Below are 24976 nucleotides of genomic sequence, written 5' to 3' on the forward strand. Positions count from 1 at the left end.
TCTCTTTCTCTCTCTCTCAAATAAGCTATATAATCAGGAAAAAAGGGAATGGCCATGTGACCCACTCTCTTATTTCCCGCAACCGAATATATGATGTCATACCAGCCTGCTCTGCGATTGGCGGCGGCCGGCAAAAGCAAATGCAAATTAGGCTGAGCAAACTATAAGCTTGCAGAACGTGCTGTCTTCTTGTCGCCTGCTGCAGTGGCAGTGGAGCTGGTACTGAATGTGTGCGTTCACAGGTGTGACCATATGGCCCACCTTGCAGTCCTTCGAAACACTGCTGCGGACCATAGTCGACAGGAAGAGCCACGCATGTAGCGGCAGGCGAGCTTAAATAAACAGCTCGGCTGCTGTTGTTGACCTGATGCCACTGTAACCTGCGTCATACTACCCAGATCTTTGGTCAGCCAGGTGTGTCCCGCAAGTTGTGTTGCCATAGGGAAATAAAGAGCAGAAACACACATCTTTCGAACCTGACGTGCAACTCAACTTTAATAACCACCTTTCATAGATTTCATCCACCACAGCCCATCATGTTCTCATTCTGAGCACCGACACAGCAGTGCCAAGAGGCTGCTGCACTCAGCAGAGCCCGCAAAGCCACGATCAAGTGCACACTCCAACGCCATGAAAAAACAGCAGCTCCTTCATCACTTTTCAGACTAGTTTTCTGGAAGACGTCGATGAAAAAAGAAAGAAAAAACAAACACGCGCACACCTCTCAAAACATGTAATTCTAGATGTGTATATTATATATATGTATATATATATATATATATATATAATATGTACGCACAATCTGTTTTGAAGAACATTCGCACATGCGATTGCACTTTTCAAAAGGACTCCAGTCAGTTGCAACAGCATTCACCATAGATCACTCAGACCGGGTTTAGGGATACATCCTACGTTCCATCGTATATTCCGCGACGATACATCCATCACACATTTGACTAGTTCAGATGCTCGGCTGTAAACACCAATGACAGGTCTGGGAGACACATCTAGGAGGCCATAATAACTTACTAAGGATAAAGACAACTTGAGGCTACAATGGTGACAAGGTTTAATGGCACAGCAGTGCATACGCAGTTTCCTCAGTTCAGCGACTTCAGGAAAGTTTGTGGCCTGTTAGTGCTCCCACAAAAGCTCATACTGACTGCATCTGAAGCGATGACAGCTGCACTTGGAGGGGCCTGTCATGCACAACAGTGCAGCTAAGCTATAGAGTGCATCAATAAGCGCACAGTCAGGAGGAAAAGCATGCTTACAGGCTCGCACGCGGCAAACTGCTCCAATTTCATGCTGAGTATATAATTATACATTACTTCTCTCAGTGCATGTTTACATGTAGAAGGAAGTACGCTGCCACGGGAGCATTCCGGGAGTCTGGGAAAGTTGAGCGAGCCTCACAGAGGGGCCGCAATGCTATTTCGCTCTCGGTGCGGGGCTGCACTTCTGCTTTCTCATAAACTACTGCTGAGCTAACATATTATAGCATACCAGTAATTTACAGGCCAGTAGAGTGCTAGCTAGCTTGTTTCAGAGCACACTGAGCTGGACTAGAAAAAAAATATAATCCTTGCATGCGTACTTGTGTCAGCCACATGTGCACCACAGATGCTTGGCACACGTGTCATCTAAGCATTATGGAAATGGGGCTTTGTTCTATAAAAGTACATTCTTAAGAACAGGTATTAAAGCATGCCTTTGTGCATACTGCAACTCACATGGAAAAGAAATCTTTTGCCCTCATTTTTTCATCATTAAAAGGAAGTCACAAAAATTACCTAGCCAGTGCATACACATGCAAAAGTGCCACAAACAGCTCAACGTTGTCATTATCATTTAGCATAACTAACCCTAGTTTAGCCTGTTATCTTCACCACTTGCTTCACATAATTGTAAAGTTAGGGCTTTCAAACGATAGCAACTGAATACACATCATCATCCATGAGGCTTAAATTTGTGCTTTTATGCTGTCGTAGCTGTCTTGTCCAGGTGGTAATGGGTAGTAATATTGAACTAGCCTGCACAACAACTGACACAATAAGTACACAATAAGAACGGTTTGTCCGAAAAGGCTACCACAGAGTTGCAAAGCATATGCAGTGCATGAAAGAATCAGCAGAGGCACAGCCTGCCTTACTGGCTGTGAAGGGCCTCATCCTCAAGCAAGAACACATTTCTGGACTTTGCCAGCTTAGCGCCCTTAACAATTAACCATTGCCTCTGCAAGTATGGGTACCTGAGTGACCTGTGGGAGAACAACCACCTGTCACTACCAACACAATCAGACACTTGTCTCAAGGACTTCTGATAGAGAACTTGAGAGCTTCTGACGCGACCAGGTGAGTGGAATGTTATTGATAAGTGACATATATGAAGTGTTTGCTTTTTCAAATACATTACGGTCCATTGTGTTTCCAACACACGTTCGCACTATTACAAGACAGCATTGGATAGCCCAGAGAAATGCTACTAGTCCAGGCACCGTTTCAGGAAAACAACTAGCAAATCAGCCATCTCCTCAAGTCTCAAATGGCCATGACCGAAAGCCCACAATTAATGTGCAGGGAAGTTTGTTGAAATGCAACTAATTAAAGGTACAAATGAGAAAGTATGTTGCTTGCACTGCCGTCAATTTGTTATGTCGACTTTGATGTCTGTTTGCCTCTGGCACCCCATGACTACAAACACCAACTTCCATGTTGTATTTGCTGTAAGACTTGGCAGACGTGCCACTGCTGCCCAACCAAAATTTCAGTTGTCCTTACAAAGTTACGGCCAAGCAGGTCAGTTCTTGTTACCTGTGGTCACTGGTGGCCCCATGATATTTCCCCGTGGCCGTCCTCAGGGTGATACCAAGTACAGAATTCACTGAGACACCCCATCTGCTTATCTGCCTACGTGACCCCCGCTTTCCTCCAGCAGTCTCCTACACACATTCTAATCCCCACTCATCTTTGTGCCGCTTGCCAGCAGTCGGAGAATTGGTCAGCTGTGCTATCGTGCAGCCAGCAGTATCATGGCTGCCTGAATGTGCCCTGTCCGAGTAACACCCCCTGAATTCCACCTATTTGCAAGACATTTGGTTTACGAGTGAACCTTTCCCCCTTTTCCAGACCCTTACAAACATCTCACTGACACGCCACATCAGGGGTATCAAAATGCAAGCGACAAATTCAAAACTGGTATAGTACGACACTGGTAGGAAAGATTAGAACATTGTGAATCTTTACAGTGAGCTAGATGTGCACGTCATACGATACATGTAGTGAAAAACAGTAATTAGCTAAATTAAACCTAATTACATCAAGCCAATTACACACAAGCTTTGCTCATCGCACAGTGGCAACCACCAAGTTGAGCGTTCGGAATTTTGTACATGAGAATTCACAGGGCAAAGTTTCTTTGCCCATTGCTGCACATTTCCCCTGAGTAACAGAGCCACAAAATAAAGTCTTAACACAACAAGCACACCACAAGTGCTAAAAATAAATGCAACAGTGCATAGCACAAGCAAAGCAGAAAGGCTGCAACATTAGTATGCCAGATTCAGGCTTTGGGCTTCAGGTGCTAACTAGAATGATAAAAAGGAAAAAATGAGGGCATTTGCTAGTCCATTGGACAATTTATCTCTCTGCAAAGGTCATCTCAGGAACTCAGAAGCACCTGCCAATCTATACTCGAGTACAAGTTAGGAACAACAATAGCTCATGCAGTGTATCCCTCTGCCAAAGTGCCGGACCCAGATGTCCACGCGTGCAAGTGTTTTAAAAGGAGATTGTGCTTATTGCGTGACATCGTCTGCTTTCTCTCACAGATAGTTTGTCGTCGCTGCAGTAAGCAGATTAAGACAGAGAAATCACGGAAACTACTTGTGTCACGTTCAAAATACTCGCAGTAATGCACTCTTTGCACGCCGCAGAGGAATAGCCGGCTGCAATGATGAGGCACAGCAGCAACTTCCAGTGTCATTCTCAAGTTGTACCCAAGCATAGATGTGTCATTTCCATGCAGGCTCAGACATTACGCTATTTAGAAAATCTTGTAAGATTTTTTGAAGGGGTTTTTATTATATTTCGAGCTACACTACATTTTTAAACCATGCCACCTCTTCATGCGCCCTTTGCTGTCACCCTTTGCTGCTTTCGGCAATGATTCCTCTCGGACTTACTATGTGGCCCAAAAATTAAAGAATGAACAAAGAAAGAAACCTTTTAGAATTTCAACTCTTAAAAATGTCTGCTCACGACTGCAACATTCTCTAATAAGCCATTCCCATTCTTCATTTTTTCTGCATACGTTTTTTTCTTTGCACAAGTTTCAGCACTATTAACGAGGACTTCTATGGACAGTAGACAGAGGATGACAGCCATGGGATGTCAACTCATTTAGTTAGTTACATTGGGAAGTGTGATGTAACGTTTAGGAGCAACAGCTGAGCATCATGGAAAATGCATCCAAAGAGTAGTCAAGACATTTTACACTAGCGGGCTTCCACTACTCAGCCCAAAAAATGACGTGGAGGAAACAAGACCATAAGTGTGAAGCAATTCCAAACTAGTAATTGAAATAAATATAGCCCAGATAACGACCTCTTCTAGTATTAATAAATTTGGAGTGTAGTGCAAGCACACTCCTTTCTACTGCATGAGAGTCTGGTGAAACTCATGTTAACTTTAATAGGCCAAATGATTGCTGCAGCCAATTTATGGAACAATATGTGGTGTACTCAAACTCAACTTCATTTCTTTTTTTCTTTAGAAGATAGCAGCAACATATAGCTGGATTAGCATCAGCACCATTAAGAAACTAAAGCATGACGGGACACTAAAAATTTAGGCAAGTAATATTCAGCTAAAGGAAGAACTTCACCGTTTTATTTAAAACCTTGCAATTTTTACTTGCCTTCCCTGTGGCTAGCTATCAAAATACTATGTCGCTACCAGGGGAGATGCACTTTCACCCATGAATTTGCAGTACGAAATAATAACAACATGGTCACAGTCTGTGTATCTCGATGCCACTGGCCACTGCATATACTTCAAATGCACAAAATAGCTGTGGAACACGTTGAACAGCGGAAGTTTACATTACGAGCTTTTCTACACATGCACATGAAGACTACATGCAGATATTTTAACACGTATACACACATACAGGTATCTATAGTATTTACATAACACGTGCCGTTCGACATGCCTGTGTGCCCTTGACTGACATTAGGTCAATAGTGTGTTTACTTAGAACAAATGCATTTCGCAGCACACTACTCTTACCTCAAATTTAAAGCCCAAAAGCATGCAGCCACACTTACTCAACAACATACTGCTCTGCTTTCTCAGTTGGAGGCTAAAACCCAAATGAAGTTGTTTTTGTCCAATGTAACACACATAATGCTAGGAGCAAGTATGACAAAATTATTTGGCAACTAGACCGAACTCCCAAAAGAGGCTGAGGATCAGCATAAAAAAAAAAATGGATGGAAAAAAAAAAAAAAAAAAGCAAGCCGGTCCCGAAAAGACAACTAATTGAAGTAATTGAGCCTGATATTTAAATGAGGCAGAGCACAGAGCATTGCGTATGCGCAAATTGTAGTCGCTGGTGCCTGTGTCAATGGTGCATGTCAGGCCAACTGCAACACTGCAAATTAGCTAGACTCAAGTCTGCAGGAAACTTTCAACCGTCGGTGGGGCAGCCGAAAAAACAACATCCTCAGAACCATGCGTAGCAACTGGAGGAGCTCAGACCCAGCTAGTTCACACAATACCAGTGTACATTTCCGATACAGCCAGCACACTTTGGTAGCTTCTAAGGGAGCTTGAAGTTTATTTAATGGGTGCAAAAAATGACACAGCACAAAAGGTGCTCCCACTGCACGGCACCTAGATGCACAAAACAGGGAACATTTTTCTTCATCTTCCACATCCTTTGCACTTTCCCCAAATAATGGTAGCAGAGATCTTCACACTATTGTTATGTTAAATGCGGGGCCAATACAAGTAAGTGAATATACTGCAATACTCATGGCCAAATAAGTCTGAGCATTATCACAAACACCGAACAGGCCCTTCAGTCATGCTAAGTCACCGAGTCCTACTTGCTACACAAAACCAATGCACATGTACATAGTTTAGCCGACATAGTAGGTATACCAACCGGACTGCTTAGCATCATGCTCTGCGATCATCTAGCAAGTAGCACACCCAAGCAGCTGCAGCACCTGTCCATAAGGTTTTTTGCCGCTTGGTCCTAAGCTTTAGCGCAGACGCTCTCTATGCTGTCCCTGGTGCCAATTCTTCCAAGTCCGTCACAGCACTCGGGTTGTCTACACTTTCCGCAGGCTGGGACGTGCAATAGTACTTCTTGTGTGCAACAAATGTGGACAAGTAGTTGAAAGATATGTCACATGTTTTACAGTACTTGGTTCCTCCAAGGACCTTGCTCTTTGGCGTTGGCGCAGACGGCACTGGCTTAATCGCAGAAGAAGTGTCCACTTCACCACCTGAACCAGCTGCAGCAACGTCAACTACTACACTGACATCGACAGCGGCTGGCGACACACACGCACCAACTTCTGAGTGCTGGCCAGCTTCTGCAGGAGCATCTTCTGCATCGGACACATCTTCGGCCTTGACTTCTGCCATGGGGGAGTGTTGTCCCTCAGTGATGGAAGAGCGGGGCCTCTCACTGGTGAAGGAATGAACAGCGGACGTGGCGACCACATCGCGGTGAACCAGCTTGACATGGCGAACCACGTTGCCCTTGTAAGAAGAGGAGTAGCCACACAGATTGCACCAGTGCAGCAGCTCTGTTGGTGCCGCGTGGTGCTGTTCTTCACAGGTTCTTGAACTTGAGCTTGACTCTTCAGTCACAGCGGTGGCAGTCGGAGGGCTGCCAGAACGAGCAGAAGTTTCTTCACCTGCCTCGTGTGGCCGGGGAACAAGTGGAGTTACCGGTGCTGGTGCTGCAGTACCATTCCATGGACAGAGTGTGTTTCCATCTGCACCAACACAAAGAATGAGCGCCTCTTCCTGCAGCTGTGTTCCTTTCTCCAAATGCATCCGAACGTGAGTGCGCATGCCACGCAATGTGTGGCCTTTGTAGCCACATGCGGCACATCGAAATGCTCTTACTCCTGTGTGGGTTACCAGATGACGTTGAGCAGCAATCTGTGTTGGACAAAAGACATCACAATAAGGGCATTTGCGCAGAGCAGCCGAGCAAAGGTGTTGCTTCAAAGCTTCATCTGTCGGGTAGGACAGCCGACAGCGGGCGCATGAAAACTCAGCGGGCCTTGTGACAGCTGCAACACCCACTTGACCTTTCAGTACATCTCTCTTCGGGCAGTAGTAGGTCTGGTGGGCCTGCAGGTTGCTCAGCGAAGTGAACTTGATGCCACAGGCTAGGCAGTAGAACTGGTATAATGGCTGTGGTGGTGACTGGACTCCAGCACTTCTCTGAGCGAACACATCTGGTAAAGGGGGCACTGGGGAAGCGTTGGCCGATGGCGACTGGGACACAAGCTCAGACGAGGATCCTTCATCCCCAGATGGCGACGAGAGTTGCCCCAGCTTCTGCTGCCTCGATGCACAGTAGTGCCGCTTGTGTGCTAAATAATTTTCGTGCTTGTAGAAGACTATGTTGCACTCCCGGCAGCGAGAAGTCCCTTGCTTTACGACTACTTGCTCACCAAGCGTCAGTAGGGTTTCCATAGAACTGACAACCACAGCAGGTGCATTCGAGGCCTCCTCTTGCTGAACAGCAGACGGCGAGGAGGGATTCCTGGGCGACATCTCTCCTTTGACCTCCTTTCGAAGGCTCAAGTCCAGCGGAGTCTCCGTCCCTTGTTCCTGCTTCACGCTGGGCGAATTGGCCTCGCTGCTACTTGCCGTTGCGCCCTCCGTGATGGGCTCCTTGGACAACGTGCCATTTTCCCGGGCTTCGCACGCAAGTGCAGAAGACGCAGGAGTGGCTGAACTGCAGGGTGTCGCCACGGTCGCAGGAGCCACGGCAACGGCCTGGGGGCAGGCCATTGCTGGGGTGGCCAGAGACGGTGCTGGGTCTTGTCGCAAGACCCCCCCAGTTGTAGGAACAAGCCCATTGCCAGGGACATAGGAACAGGGAACGAGAATCAGTGGGTTGGTGGAAATGGCTGCAAACAGTGGCTGGTTGAGGAGCACCTGCTCTGGTGCTGCGGGCGCTGTGGAGACAGTCGGAACCGGAGCTGGGGCTGGAGCTATGCTCACTGGGGCCTTCTGGACATGACGAGTGCCACAGTAGAACTGCTTGTGCACCGTGAACGTCTTGTACGAGGAGAACTGGATGTCACAATTGGCACAGTATCGTGCACTCGGGGGCACTGAGATATCCTCGGCAGCTATCGCTGACGGCACCTCGGCAGCGCTGGTCGGCGAGGAGGGCGAACCATGCAGGCGCATGTGGCGTGTGAGGCTGCCCTTGCGGTCATAGGCATACGAGCAGTACTTGCACTGGTAGGTACGGCCACTTTTTGGAGATTTACTGGTGGTGGATGAGGCGTCCGAGCTAGGTGGGGATGAACCATCCTCTCTGCGGGGACGCTTGGCCGGGACAGCACAGGACTCCGCTCCAGCCTCCCCATTCTCGCGTGGGGAGGAACCTGCAATGGTGAGACAACAAATTTGCTCAGCTGTCAGCATTTGTTGCATTTCAGACTTATAATCAATGCTCTGAGCCAGTCCAGTGCCAAAACATTCACAACGTTGCACTTGGTCGTTAACAATTCGTGCAGAAGTACATGATTTGCCAGTTCTTCAGAAAGTAGAGTTTAAGCCTGCTCCAGTGACTCAGTGGCTAAGGCCATGTGCTGCTGAGCCCAAGGATGCAGGTTCGATGTGGGCCATCTTTTCTGGTGGAGGCAAAAAACGAAAAGGCCCATGTGCTGAGATTTTGGTGCACATGAAAGACCCTTAGGTGATCAAATCCAGTATACAGCCATCCACTGCGGTGCGTCTCTCTCTCATGTGTAGCTCCTGCACCTAAAGTCCTCAAAATTTTAATTTTTAATTTGACTTAACTTAAATGTGCTTGCTTGTTTATACATCCTTACTAAATTATTCTGATATAAGTTTTTTGAGATGGTGCTATTATTGCATGCTGAGCATTTTTTGAACCAAGCTGTCATCAACAGAGAACATCTATTCTTCCACCCACTCACTGCCCCACTGTAAGCATTACATGCCCAACAATATTAAAAACAATATTACAATTACCTCCACTACTATACACTTGCGCTTTCAACAACTCCATTTGTAAATAAACCAATAAACGTGCCCAAATACTTCCGCAACCACTTCTCCCTGCAAGCGGCCTTGTGCTTCTCTTTTACATTACTTCACTTGCCGGTCATTTTGCAGCAATACACTAGGTATTATAACCCCAGTTTACTTCTACTGCTTACTCACAGCGATGCAATGTGGTAAGTGAAAATGCTTGCAAATCAGGCCATGACGTCAGCCTTGACGCGAGGCCATTCCACCTGGCTGTTTCATGAGCCAGCAGTTGTGTTACCGGTCTAAGATTGGGCAGGGTGTTCTCAAGTGAGTTCCTAGGTATACAAGGGTACTGTGGTGTCACAAACTCATGCGTACAGCATCTAACATTGTTGCAAAGCATCTTATTATTGTTGTACGGTCACTTTATTTATTGCGGGTTTCCTTTCTGTTCCCCGAGAGGCCTCTAGAATATTCTGGTCCCAGGGGAGCATCTACGACTGATCGCTCGGCCACCAACGCGACGAAAAGAAGCCGCACATTCATGCGTGACAAATTGTCCACTTGCCGGCTCAATGGCAAGTAGTAAATAACCAAATAAACCCCCACCGCTCTGCGTCCACGAGAATATTTGAGCCATTTTGCAGAAGTGTGCATAACTTTCATCGTGTTAATCTGTGGATGGCTTGAGAACGGGGGAAGAAGGAAGAAAGGCAGTGCAACTGCAGCGAACGTTTTGTTTGTTGTTTTCTTCTTCCGCGTTAGCACAGGTACAAAAAGCCCACCCACCAAGCAGCCTTTTCGGAATGTCGTGATGTCGTAGTGGTTTTTTGTCCGTGCATGCATAGTCACTGACGACCCGGATTTTTGAAGACTCCAACGTGCTCCTGGGTTCCTGAATCTCCATTTTCGTGATCAGACAACCTGGCCTAGACTGACGCCACCCTTCGGAGGTAGCCACTTCGCCTCCGAGACAGCGGTGCCTCACTGACCGGGTCGGTGAATATTGTAGAAACTTCGTGTCTTACATATTGCCCCGAAATGTTTCTGTTTTAAGTTCTCTACAGTGTAACATTCGTTTTGTCAACACTCCGCATTTGTAGTACTATTCCTGTAATGTTCGACTCTTTCGTATTTGTACTACTTTGGAATTTCCTCTCACATATGTTCATCTTCTCATCGTGCCTGTACCATAACTCGCTCTTTTGAAATATAAACCTGTCTTTGTTTTGGATTCAAGGCTCTGTCGCATTCTCCCTGTTGTGAAAGCCGCGCATCAGAAAGCAATTCCCTCGTCACTGGTGATCTGTGGAGTCGATGGGTTACTTTTCTTGACAGAGCTGATGACCCTATCCTCTTGACAGCATCCCTAGAAATGGTGACACGCTGGCCCCTTCTTTGGCTTTCACAAATTCCCCCCTCAATGTGTCCTGGTCCACCTTCCGAAGGGGTAGCTTTATTAGGTTACGCAAGGGTTCTATGTTTTCAAATCAAGAAAAACGATGCAGAAACAAGGTGAATTCACCAGATGATTTGAGATGGGCCGTGAACAAGCAATCCATTAACTCACTACTGCAACGAAAAATGGGTGGCTGCCTCCCCAACATTCTTTCTAGTGTAGCGGCTGTGCAATCATTTTTTTTGGTCGGCAGAATTCTTGCACAATCGGTTTATTATGCACAAGCATGAACAACAACTGATGCATCTACTGGAAGGTGGTACTAAGTTGGGGTACTCGAACAGAAAGAAAAGAGCAGATAGGAAAGCAAAAAGATTGAAAATCCTCAGGACTGTCAGACTTATAAAAGCATATCGATTTTATTTGACTTCACTTTGAAAGCAGAAAAAAAAAACACAATAGTATTTTAATCACCTCTGATTGATTTGTAAAGACTGATCCTGAAAATTTTGGCAAACCATAACCTGGAAGACACACAAATGACACATGGGCTTAAGCAAAGAAATAAAACTGCTTTCCCTTTAAAACTGAATGCACTAATCATTTTTAAAAGGCCATGAAGACAATATACAACTTTGTTCAATTTGAAAGGATTATCCTTTGTAACTCACTCGGCTCCATTCCAGCCACAAGACTTTTTTAACCCCCCCCCAAAAATGCACGAAATATTGAGAAACATTCAAACTTCACGATACAGTGACACAACATGGGCAGCAAGAATGTATTTAGGCCAGCACTAAAAACATCGTTGCCAGCGTGTTAACTGCACGTCAGCATTCAAGTGATACTAGAAGCCCCTCTACAATCACCCAGTCATGTTAGTTTGTGGTGGCTTTGGTTAGTGGCTAATCGCACAAACTATACTCAGCAAAAGCACAGAGGCATCGCCAAAAAGTGGATGGCGAGTAATTTCATATGTTTCATATGTTTTCCTCAAAGGTACCCTGCAACACTCTTTGTGCAGTGCAAGTAAACCTGCGCGATGTTTAGATTTCACTGCCATGAATACCTGAGCCAAATAGTACACGTGCATGTGAAGCGGTGAGCGAGCAAATCGCTTTGAAAGATGCGAAAAAACTAACTGCGCTCTCTTCAATTATCCTCATTATGCACCCCTGGCATGGCCTAAACGACGTCACTTGGGCCATGGCTGTCCTATTGGCTGTCGCTGGTCAACCTCGCGGCTTATTTCTCACATTTCCTGTGATGATCCGCCGTCGTCGGCGCTGTGTACCAACCTCTTCTTTGCCTGAACCTGTACGCATATTTTCGGTTTTTCTTTTTTGTTTTGAGTGCGCGTGGAGTCTGAGTAACAGACTCAATACTCCCCTTTCAACGAGACCACTCCACAATAAACGTTTATTGCTTCAAAAAAGCCCTACCAGCCTAAGCGCGCGCTTGCAAGCAGGCAACCATGCCTGCTTTTTTGTGGCACTAGACCGGAAATAGGCCCCTCCACGTTGCGGAGAACAGGAGAAAACTCCCCGGCATGCGATATGTCGAAGGACACTGAGCCGCCCCCACGAGCCGCCCCCCTCTCCGGAGGAGAGCATGCAGCTTTCGTCGCGTTGTCCGTGGTCGAGTTGAGAGGGAACAATTATGCGTGATGTCTCATCGCGCATAGTCTCGGTAATAGTGAACGGATTTTCATAATTCTTGGGGAGGTGATTGCTGGGAGAATACACTTTACCCCAATATACATTCCGAGTAGTCAATGGTAAGTGTTGCAGGGTCCCTTTAATATCTCCCTTATTATTATCTCCATTAATAATAAATAATACTAATCATTAATATCTCCATTAAGATTCATATGTCTTCCTTAATATTAATATCTCCATTAGTTCATTTATCCACATTCATTGCATTACAATGATTCACTGTTGTTCCTTAGAAAATACTTTTCTAGAACATTGTATCTCACTGCGAATTAATCACACATACAAGTGTCACCAGTCTTTGTCACACAGAAAAATTCATCTTTCCTCATCCTACCAGTCAATAACTGGAACCAACTGCCAGCCATCACAGCATCCAAAGCAGATCCATCTTTATTTGAGGCTGCTTTACTTAGTCACCTTCACGCGGAAAGCATTTCATAATTCTCTTCCTGTTTTCAAGGACCAGGAACGCCTCGTCGGCCACGCCCAGGCTGTTGCGCTAGCTCGTGGATTTCTGGCCTATGAAAGCCACCCACTTTTATGCTCAACAAATTAACATTTTCCCTCCTCCTCCTCCTTTCAAGCCCACTTTTTCTGAGCAAAATCTAGTCACACTGTTTTTTTATTTTGTAGTTCACTTAATTTGTTGTTTTTGTATTTCTATTTTGGTACATCTTTAAGTATTCACATTTGTGCCTTTCCGTCATTTTTGCCATTATGCATATGTCATATAACGAAATCCCTCCCCCACATCACACCCTCAAGACCCTTAGGGTCTGGAATAAATAAAAATTAAACTGTAGTCAAAGTTAACATTCAGTATGAATATTGTATAAACCAGCGGAAGTACAGCCCCACTAAGAGCCACTGATCACCCGTCACCAGGATTAAAACAATCGACGAGAAAAATGCAACTCTCACCAGGACCAAAAAAATTTCACCATCTTCCCGTACGGGAACCCTGAGTAGTACGCGAAGCAGCCATGGGGTCAACTCAAGTTCCCATTAGTTTTCAGTTAGGTGGCGTTACCGGCGGCGTTGCCCATGGCACTCATCGCGGTGTTGCGGGAGGAGAATGAGGGGAGCAAAGCGCGCGCGCGCGTCGTTTACACTGCGGAGCTACAGTGGCGCCCCAGCGGAGTATGCACCGGCTACAGTCGCGCCTCTAACCCTAAGCTGCTTCGCATTATTGCGCGCGAAGCCGCAGGTGTTGCCATTCATTGCGCAATCCCGGAGAGGAGCTTCGGAGAGGAGAGGAGGGGGAGGAGGATGCGCATGCGCAGTGGGGTTGTGGACGCCGCACAACGGCGGCCGCACAACGGTGGAGGGAACAGGCACGACCACAAGCTGCTTCGCATCTAAAAGAGTTTGGGTTAGGCAGTTGTGCTCTGCGTATAAAAAAAGAAAGGATTGAGAGTCTCTTACGCTGTCCGGGTGAGACAGGTGGAGGGCAATCCTCGGCAACCAGTTCCACGTGTGGTCGTGCAGGAATGAAGGCAGCCTTGTCAGCTCGCCGAGCACAATAGTAGGTCTGGTGGGCCTTCAGTGTTTTGCCGCTGCTGAACTGGATGCCACACATACCACATTCGAATGCTGAAAAAAAAAAAAACAGTCACGAAAATGTACTCAACAAATCCTCACCAAGAACACTTTTTGAGCAATAAAATATACTAAGCCAGACAGCAGTTTTCATGTCATGGCAGTGCACAAAAGGCACGGTGGGAGCTTGTAAACAACACAATGCAAGCACTGAATGTAAGCTAAACTTCCTACTTAATTTAGTTTGCAATTTCCTACATTGCAGGTACTGCCAAGTGCAGCAAAAAAATAATACCTACAAAGTAGGAATTTTGCAACGAAAATTCCTACTTGCCCTGATGCAGAACCCTAACCTTTTTTTTTTATTTCCTTCTTGTTGAGGACAAGTTGCCACCATCTGTACAGCAGCAAAAAATTTAGAGCCTCTTGACACGGTTGCTGCTTTGGTGATGCTGTCACACTCAAGACAGGAGAATTAGTGATGCACGTTCCCCTCTGCAAGTGTCTTTTCTGCGCTTTTGTTACTCCCGCATCACCATGCCATTCTCACAGGTTGGATGCAACCGACATTGATGGAAGGGAATAGCAAATGTTAACCTCTTTGTAAGAGGTTCCCTAAACAGCTGCCAGTCTGTCATGTGTCCTTCAACCCCGGAGTTATGACAATGCATGTTGTGTAGTAAAAAGGCAGCTGCAACAAGTTGGCAACCTGTACTCAAGTTAGGAAACCAGCGGTCAAGCCCTCAGATGGCTTGGTGATGCCACAAATAAGGGGCCTGCAGTTGAGAGTTGTTTTTTACACCATCCGGGTATTTGCTGCACTTTTGTTTAATGCTGCAAGAGCAACAGATGTGGCATATCAGCAAAATTTCCCTGTCAATCTGCATTAGTGTGTCAACAGAGTGAAAGACTGAAGAGCACAGAATAATAAAGCGGAGTGAGCGCATAGAGAGAGCTGCCTTTGCAGCAGTTTCAACATTTGTAGGGCGACATCAAGTCAAAGCGCGGCTTGCCAACTGCCTCTCTGCGCAGGGCAGAAAAACGGGAAGCTAGAGCAAGGCGGACACAGAGGGTGAGAGGGTGAGAGGGCCTTTACAACAGTGCTGACCTTGCCAGGGTCAAGTTGAAGTACAGCTCGCCACAGAGCTTCTGCACAAGGCAGCAAAACAGAAAGCCAGAGCAAAGCGTGCGTACCGGTCCAAGCCGGTTCATGACAAAGTTCATGACCGGTCCGTACCGGTTCATGACAAAGAGCGATGAGATGCTCACGCACTAATAAAGATCCGCCAATGGATGTTCAATTATTTTCTTGCTATTTTTTGCTTTCCTTTACTTTTGTTGGTTTTTCTTTCTCGTGGAGATAGTTTTGTTAACTTGTTAACGCGCTACACTAATGGGTAGAGTGTGCGTCCCAGTGTGCGGATGTATTTCAAAATGCAACCGATACCACCAATGTATGCGGTGATTGATATGTTTAGCAGGTAGCGAGTCTGAAACCCTACACAAAGTGGAACCTCTATGTCTTGGGGTCAGATTGTTGCTTTTATTTGGTGCTACACACTTTTGGCTCTGCAGAATAGCTTTGGCTAAAAGAATCCACTGCATAGGTTGATTGCTGTTCACTTCAGTGCTCTGTACCTTCAGTTATGCTGAGCAATTTCATAATGAGTTCCCCACTTTGTGTACCTTTTGTAATACAGACCTGTAATATGAGTTATGCATAAACCTTCAAGTCATACGGTACCTTTGCAAGCCTGTTGTCTCTCCACTTGGACCAGTAACTAACAAACCCTTGCACACCACAGCCTTTGCCTCTCGTGGCACTCAAAAATTACTGGCCGCAACTACAGGCCGGGGTGCGGTTTGAGCGAATATCAAAGGAGGCTCAGAAACTATACTTTTTTACTTTATGTCATTTTAAGCTCCCACACATTTTAAGCTCCCATTACTGGCCGCAACTACAGGCCGGGGTGCGGTTTGAGCGAATATCAAAGGAGGCTCAGAAACTATACTTTTTTACTTTATGTCATTGTAAGCTCCCACACAATGGAAGGAGCTTAACAGCATTCACAGCAAATTTACCTGGCTGAAGGACAATAGTTGGCCGCTGCAACAGCATGCCTGGGCTTGCACAGGCCAATGGACTGTAGCCGTTGACAGGGTGAATTTCAGTGCTCTTGGATACTACAACTGCCAGTTGGTCATTTTTCATGGCACTAGGGTCACCGTCCGGGTCGTCAGAGGCCAAGTCCTCCGATGAGTGGCCGCTTGCGACTGCAGCAGGACTGCACACTTCCTGCTTCACTTGAACAGGCACTAGCTCTGTTGACTGGGATGTCACCTGACTGAAAAACAGAACAACCAATTCCACGGAAAGGTCATACATTCGGTCAGAAATGCACATCATTTACCTCCATTAGTGTAGGTAGCATCTTTACCATGTTTTGCATTTTGAAGACAAAACCAGGAGCAAGCTACACGACAATGACTACAGTACCAGTTTACTTTCATTGAAGCAACTGCATTAAAAAGAAAAAAAATGGAAGGTGCACTTTCAAGCATGAAAGCTACATTGGCCCGCAACACAAAATAGAACATGAGGGGGCCGGGCATTTTTACAACTCGAATTAAACATTTTAACCAAACCATAGCATCAGTTTGAATAAACTGGAAGTTTCAATTAAACGTGTTCGAGCTAACACGATTTGACCGTATTGAATTTCTCAGCAACACATAATTAAAAATCATTCAGAGTCTGCTGGACCACCTCAATAAAATTTTATATCTTGATTCGTTAAGAAATTACTTAGGATAGCATAACTAACCGTTTAATGATTGAATTTAGTGAAAAAATTTATTAAGCAACTGATAAATCGGCGCTACTTCATCTGTTTTTCTAATATCTTGCCCAAGTGTTTAAAGTTTGCTTAGAAATTACACCACTGTTAATAGGAAATCACAGCATTTTGAATTTTTGTTTGCATTTTGCTTCTGTCATTTTAAACTACCAAATCCTTTTTTTTTTTCACGCGACTGATAATTCTACTCATTGAACTGGTTGGTATGTCATTTAGTTGAACCGGAACTGAACCGGAACAAAATAAATTTTCCCAAACCTAAACCACAACTAAACCAGTATATTTTTGGTTCGATACTCTATATGGTGATAACATACCTTGCAAAAGAAAAAAAAAGCACCATATCTTTGCAGAGAAGTATTACTGGCAGATCAGTTGCAATACTAGTGAGCAATGACAAATCCAGCAACATTATGCTAGCAAAAAGCTGAATTACAGTAATCAGCAATTAAAGGCAATTACCTCGGTGATTGAAGCATTTCAGCCCGGTCACTGGTGTCCTCTGGCCCATCGGAAATTTTCTGTCCGTCATCATTCACTACAGGAACATCAGGACCATTACAGACAACAGAAACAGCTGAGCTGGACATGGCTCCTTGGGGACTCTTTGCACCATTCTTCAACTCTTCAGCAGCTGATGAAGCAAACTCGGCACCATCAGCGTCATCAACAACAACATCAACATCATCAGCCACGGCCTCAGCATCGGCTGCGGTCTCGACAGCGGGTGACATCTGCTTGTCTTGTGGTGATGCAGTAAAATGGGCCAGAAGTTCCGTGTCCGCTGCAATGTCACGTGTCAGGTTGCACCACACCTCGTCACCTGCATTGCACAAATTTATACTAAGTTTGTGAAGAGATGTGTGCGCTACATTAGATATGAAATCGCTGCGGTGAACAGCTAAACTGTAAACCATACATTAGAGGGTGCAACAATAATGCAAGCTTTCGGGCACTATCTGAGAAATCCAAGTCAGTGTTGTATGTCAGGCCCTCAATAATTTTGACTAATTCAGGAAGCACTCCTTATTAACTGAGGTGAGACAACCTAAGGAGTTAGAAACCTACAAGGTCATTTCTTTCACAGGTCAATTCAAGTTTTTTTTTTTAATTTTGGAGGTTTAACGTGCCTAGGCTACACCTGGGCTTTGGGGCACACCATAGTGGAGGGCCCCAGGTTAATTTTGACTACCTGGTGATCTTCGACACAGGCACTTTTTACAGGTTGGAGTAGTTAACGGTGCACATTGTTTTCGACACCAACAACCTCTCCACATGTGTACATAGAGTGCACTCATCCCATCCCCCTGATTTGGAGTGATGAGCTTAACCACTCACGTTTCACACACACACACACACACACACACACACACACACACACACACACACACACACACACACACACGCACGCACACGCACACATGCACACACGCACGCACACGCACACATGCACACACGCACGCACGCACACACACGCACGCGCACACACACACACACACACACACACACACACACACACACACACACACACACACACACACACACACACACACACAAAAACACTGGCAAAAGCTTGGAGTCCTGCCTTTTGATCCTCTGCACATCATTACAGGATTACCAAAATTCACAGCCAAGAAAATTTTGTACGCATAAACACAAGTCAATACACTCATGATACAGCTGAAGAGAGATGGCCTTCAACATGGTAAAAAAGCGCAATAGACGGGGACAAAAGAAGAGAGAGTGACACGGGACGAGCGCTAGACATCAACTGAGGCTTTACTGACAGGAAAGGCAACATAAATATAAATGCGCAGAAACGCTACAAAAAGATACAGAAGGTGCAGCTTTCACAGAGAATGTGATTGCAGCTCCAGATAGGCTTTTTCTTTTGTGTGCAAAGCCAGAGACAGTGTGCTCACGCATTTGTCATTTTCCTCGATATTTTCCTTGAAAATGCAGAACACCTCAAAGATCTCTTTTTGCAGCTGTGTCCTAAAGCTGCGCAGGACACGTGTTCCCTGAAAGTCAGGCATGCAAGAACACCACCGGCAGTGATCTGCCAAATGTCCTACCCCGCCAATGAATTTACAGCTGCACGGCGCTCTTTTAATCTTTCATTAATGCGGCATCCGGTCTGTCCGACGTAGCATTTTCCACAATCTAGTGGGATCCTGTAGACCACACCTACTTTACATTCCACAAAGCATGTGGTGTGTGCTTAGTTGTGCAGCCAGCCCTTCCAGCGTCTTTGTTAACGATTTTGCACATACGCGCAAGCTTGCCTGGTGCTGAAAAAACAACCTGGGTGCCGCACCTTCCCGCCCCTTTTTTGAGCCGGTGGGACAGGTTGTGTACAAATGCCTTGACGACAGGCTGCGCTTTCTGGCGTTCAGGTTGATTCAGGCTTGCCTGGCTCCCTGAATTTGTATCTTTGATCAGGCTTACAGGCTTCCAGCAATGGAAGCCAACAATTCCGCAGGAAGGCCAGCATTGTATAGGCGTAGAGCTTGGTGCAGAAGGCTACATGCAACTTGGTGGTCACACGACTTTTTGAGAGCAGCGCGCATGCAGTTTTTGGCAATACCCCTTTTCACGATCTTGGAATGGGCCGAATCGTAGTTAAGGACTAGTTTTTTGGACAGGGATGGACCCTAAAAAAATTATCGTAATTTTTAGGGTTGACCATAAACTGACAAAAAAATCGTTTGTGTTGTTACATACATGTGGTTTATTCATGAGTAACACAAGAAAAATTCTAAATAAAAACGAGAGAGTAACAAGCCAGCACCTTTTGAGTGAATCAAAATCAGATAGACATCAGTTTCGCGGGCGCGAAAAGCGGGAAGCGCCCGGAGGACGATACCAAAACCAGCCGCTGCGCCCGCGCGTGCGCGGCCGGATGCACGAGCGATAGACGGCGCACCGTTCCTAAAAAATACAAAAAAAAAAGAATAAAAGAGCTTCATCAGTTTCACAGGCGCCCTGGGTCTGTGGCAGGCGCAAGAAGCGAGAGGCGCCCGGTGGGCGTAATAGGCCTTAGGTGGGCGATACCCAGTGCGCCCCATCGTTACCGGATGCTCAAGTGATAGCCGGTGCATCGCTGAAGTAAATCATAAAAAAATAAAAAGAAGAGCCATCGGCGCAAGAAAATAATTTGACGTATTTTTGTAGTGTGGCATGGCAGCACATGCCAAGCAAGAGAAGTTGGCGAAAAAGGCGCGCTTTTTAAACATACAAGCGATGACGTACATGTACGTTATTGACCCTTTTGAAGGTGTTTCAGAGGATGTACATGTACGTCCGTGACCTTGAAAAGGTTAATGGCTGGTTGTCAAGCTTCCGGAGTGCGGTGGACAGGTGCTGCCTCTGCTTTGCATACCGGGCACAGTCGCACAAGAGGTGTTCTAATTGTTCCATCTGTGGCGCACACGTCACAAGCAAAGCTGTCAGCCATGCCGATAGTGGAGGAGTAAGCATTGGCGAAAACGACTCCTAGCCACAGGCGGAGAAGTAGGGTGGCATCGACCTCAAAAGAGAGAGATGCATTAGCTGGAGGGAGCCTAAACTGGCCTGCGGCGTTATCAACTGCGCACTGCTTGAGTTGCAATATGTCCGGCATCAGCACAGAACACGGCACTGTTTTCACACTTGACATTTTGAATTTAAATTGCTGGGACCAGCACACCACTTCTAATTAACCGAAAATTCCCATAAAGCGACTTCAAATTATTAAGAGTTGACTGTAATAATTACATAAGCTCAATGGATGCCATTCGAGGCCTAGGCTCACAAAAAACTACTAGCCAAAAATCAAGAAGCTCTTAGCCAACGACCAACAGTGTGGACTACATTACCAGATCCAATGAGTCCCTGGACATAAAGGAATACAAGACAATGAGGAGGCCACAGAATCGCCTGGGAGCAACTTTGTCTTTACCCCGAGCAAGACTGCATACGATCTGCTGACATAGATGCAAAGGCCGTGTCGACACAGAGGATGGCATCGTGCTGACAAAAGCCGAGCGGAGACCCGGCCTATTAGCTGGACAACCTCGACCTGTTGCGCCCCCCTTCAGATTCAGTTGCTTGGCGATGGTGGGGATAAGGCATGCAAGAATGGGCACAGCCCTTACACCTAGTATGGCACATTATTTTCTCGGGCAGGGCATCAACTGCAAGAAATGCGGTACGGGGCGCTGTGCAGCATGTGACACCTCATATGGAACTGTTCAGCGCTCAGTGTTCACACAGTGCACTGCCTAAGGACACTTGGCCCACTTCAACTGGCAGACTACAAAACTTGAGTCTATCCACTCGGAGCTACACCTCACAGAAAGCATGTTCGTGATGCTTTGCTTGCTTTCATCAGAGGAGCAGGTTTTAAGGACTGCATTTAGTTGGCCTCCCTTCCAACCCTAATCTACCCCACCCGTTCTTTCTTATACCACTTCCCAACTCTTGACTGAGGCATCAGGCCAGGGCAAGAGGGCTTTTCCTTTGATTTCTTCTTACAGTAAACGTGGATCCCTTCCATTCGCTTACACACCAGCAGGTGTAACCCTAGAAAGAAGTACTACTCAAACATTGATATGAACATCAAAGCCAATTACCGTGGCGAGGTAAAGTAGCTAACAAAAATTTGTTCAATCAGGCTTCAGTTTCAATTTTAGTTTTTCAGGATGCTAGCCATGAAGTGATGCGTAAAACAACAAAAGCACTACGAATGATGTGCGGCTGGTTTGGCAGAGCTGGCTTGGCAGAGCTGGCTTGGCAGAGCTGGTTTGGTAGAGCAACTTTGGCCAAGACTTTCACGCATTAGAAAGTACACAAGATGTGGAATACAGGCACCAACCTTCAAGAGAAAGGCTCGCATTGGCATTGTCTTTTTCCTGAACAAGCCGCAGGGTCTTCAGCCAGCTCCCAGCAGCTTCCTTCAGCTTCAGGTAGGTGGCGCTGCCTTCTTTGTTGCGTATCTGCATGCAAGAGATACAAAGCCATTGGTGACTTCAAGCACACATAATTAGTCCAAGGCCAGCTAGAATTTTTTTCATCCCGTAAGCACTGCCTGAAAAATCTGTAATACAGCTTGGGCTTTTCAGGCAGACAACAACGATAAAAAAGTATGTGCGCTGTCCCAATTGATGGTATGAGCACTGCAAAGGCGGGAAAATTGAATTTCACAGAACGAGTGTCTATGGAATTCATCATGAGAGGAGCTAGAGGGGAGGCAAAGAGTGTGACGGGTAAGGGCCGAGAAGGAGTTACATGGCAAGGGCAGCATGGAAATGTATGAAATATGATGTGGGTAGCTTCAAGCATAGCTTTTGCGTTTTTATTAGATGGTCTCGGTGATAATAGAGGTTTTTCAACCCTTGCGTAGTGCACAGTAGCAAATCTGACAAGAGATCTGAACCCGGATGACAGTGAGACTGTGCTTTCTTTTTTTTTCGTCTGCATTCCCAAAAAACAAGTGAATGAGTTGTAATAGGAACAACAATGGCCATTAATATTAACCCGCAATTTCTCCCTCACTGGATCTTCGGAATCTAAGGGGGGTGGGGGTGGGCGGTGATAAAACTGTAAAGGTTAGAAGCTTGAACTTTTCGAATAAATGGTCAAGAGCTCAGCTCACATACAAGAGGCGAGAAAAGCAACGTCTGGAAGCATCCTAGATGCGAAATATGTTTCTAACACAAGGTTTCTTCCAATCTCATTTCACAAAACCCACCAGGGCATTTTAAAGAGTGCCAGACATAAAGAAAAAACCAAGCCAGTAATAATGCGAAAAACGCAGTGCTTCCATCTATACATGTATCCACATACTGTCAATATGACAACAAAGACAGCAGTGGCACGTAGCATTGTGCACCAACACCAGACAGCATTACGACGAAGCCGCGTGGTGCATTGCCTGACTCGGTATGACTCATGGCAGCCTTGTACATACCGTACATCTAGATTGTCACATCTTCCATGGTTTGTCTCATTTGCTCTGTCGCCATGTAACAGTATGGTTCAAGGTTGTTCACAGAAGGGGCTCTGTATGACATTTAAACTAATATGTCTACCATGAAACAATCGTATACAGGAACGGTCCATCCAGAGCTTGACATGAAGTTGAGTGAGGCCATTGCTACTGCCATGCATCATGGCTGTGGTGGGCTGGCAGCTGTCAGGCATGGAAGTGCCGTCAAGTAGCCCTTTCGCAGTAGTAACTAAAATGTGATTGCCACACTTTTTTCTTCTTTCTTCTAGCTGTTTCCGTCTTGTTCAGTTTGTACCAAGCCAGGCTCTTGCTCCCCACGTGATATTCAAAACACCCACAAGGCTTTACAAGATTACATTTATTGCTTGGACACAACCCATGGCGAACAGCTCTTCCCCTTTACCCAAGTTCATGCCAACATCACGGTAGCCATAGATGAAAAGGCAGACTCTCAGGTCACTTTGGGCTTTAAAGTTGATTCTGCAGCAGCAGTTTTAAACTGAAATCAGTTGTACCATTTCTGATGCACGAAGGCATTTTCCCACAGTGGAAGTGTGAGCTTTCTGTGGCACCAACCAGCAGAGAAAAAATGGGGAGTTCACCATTGGATCCAGGCCTGTTTGAGTGACTAAAGATCAAGGCACCTTACAAGCAGTGACCAAATCAATTGTCACATCACGTCACCCAATTTCTATCGTGGAAGACAAAAGCATGCCAGTGGTGTTCCAAGCTGCATCAGGCTCGAACACTTCTCGACTACCATCTCTCTAGCTTGCAGGTGACACCGTAGTAAGCACTATGTACAACAAAACAAGACACAAAAGCATTGCTGACAAGTAAAGCGCAAAAAGTTACACACGGGACGAAGAAGGACAACAGAGACAAGTGCTCCCTGTTTGCCCCTTGTGTAATTTTTTGTGCTTCACTCGTCAGCAATGCAATACCAACTTGCCCAGAATTCCGCATTAATCAGACACAAAAGCAGTTCCCCAAACAACAACTGGCGAATAGATCACCTGTAAACCTGACAGCAAGCGTTTGGACATCAATTGGCAATGAGTCATAGAGTCACCAACCCACTGGGTCGAGATTCACTGGAAACTGTGCTCTGCTTTGCTTGTACCAAAGAGCATCTGAGAAGAAGACGCATGAGCAAGGCTGCAAAGAATTTTCAGAAGTGGCGCCGCTAGCTTGGAACTTAAAGATAAGATTGAAGCAGCCTGTATCGACAGTACAACAAACATTTGTCTGGCCGTTCAGAGCACAATCATTTGGGACCCTGCATTCTGCATCTCACTGTGCGTGAATAAGGCTTTAAAACTATGACAAGCATCATTGAAATGTTCAGGACTTGCCGTTGTATTGTTGGACACCTTGAATGCAGTGCTCGGCATTATGCCTACATATTCGAGTAAGCTTGGGGCAGGTTCTAGCATTGGTGAAAAGAACAAAAGGTCTGCAACAAGATATGGGCAACTGAGTAGTAGCAGCTACTTTGTTTTACATTATCAAGCAACATTAATAGAAGCACTACAGTACCCTGGCCATGGAAGACCTTCCATTCTTTTCTTGCTGATGGAGAACAGGGCATGATGATGCTGCCACAGAATGTCATAAAGCTGGAGAGCACAGACATGTTAGGTGCAGACTACTACGTCACGAGGTCGGTTGTCATACCATCTTTAAAGTTCCTCAAAGCACAAATGACTGACTCGAAACTATCAAAGCACAAATGACAGACTCGAAACTATTCCTACCCACTCTTCCTCAGCAACTTCAAGGCAGCTGCGGTTTGTTCTACTGATCAGTACACAACTGCCTGGCCTTGCTATGTCAGCAACAAACTCATAACTTGACTGCACCCATTGTTCGAAACATGACTGAGAGAGAGAATCAGCAAGATGTGTGACAACTGCCTTCTGCAATAAATCAGTCTTGCACTGGTGCACCTCGACATCATCCAAACAGAAAGTTTGTCTTTAATGATGATGAAAATCGTCATTAGAGTGCTCCAGTTTCTGCAGGCACTGTTTCATGAACAGCGCAGCAGAACCACACAAAGAAGGCTTCTTTTTATCCCAACATGTGAAGTGTGCCCAGTTCCAGCGATAATTTACTAGTACATATGTGTGCCGCAAAGCCCCTCTGCCCAAATTACACCCTGCTCGATACCCTGCAGGTTAAGCTCAAAGAGCACTAAAGACCATTGA

The 24976-nt window shown here is 45.8% G+C and overlaps 1 protein-coding gene across 3 annotated transcripts in view; it reads right to left on the reverse strand.

The window, feature by feature from the left end:
- Positions 1-468: 468 nt before the first annotated feature.
- Ush (Zinc finger protein ush) overlaps positions 469-24976 on the reverse strand; it is a 434049-nt gene continuing 409541 nt past the window's right edge. For all 3 annotated transcript variants that reach the window (XM_077685835.1, XM_077685834.1, XM_077685836.1), the window contains exons 3-7: positions 21633-21753; positions 17240-17600; positions 16002-16264; positions 13806-13973; positions 469-8650 (exon numbers count right to left, since the gene is read on the reverse strand). In XM_077685835.1, coding sequence (XP_077541961.1) covers positions 6285-8650; positions 13806-13973; positions 16002-16264; positions 17240-17600; positions 21633-21753 — 3279 coding nt within the window. In that variant the 3' untranslated portion in view covers positions 469-6284. The remainder of the gene's footprint in view (positions 8651-13805; positions 13974-16001; positions 16265-17239; positions 17601-21632; positions 21754-24976) is intronic.

The sequence above is a fragment of the Haemaphysalis longicornis genome, unplaced genomic scaffold (genome assembly GCF_048455015.1).
Source record: "Haemaphysalis longicornis isolate Haplotype H1 unplaced genomic scaffold, Haemaphysalis longicornis Haplotype H1 scaffold_1, whole genome shotgun sequence".
In the NCBI taxonomy this organism is placed as follows: Eukaryota; Metazoa; Arthropoda; class Arachnida; order Ixodida; family Ixodidae; genus Haemaphysalis; species Haemaphysalis longicornis.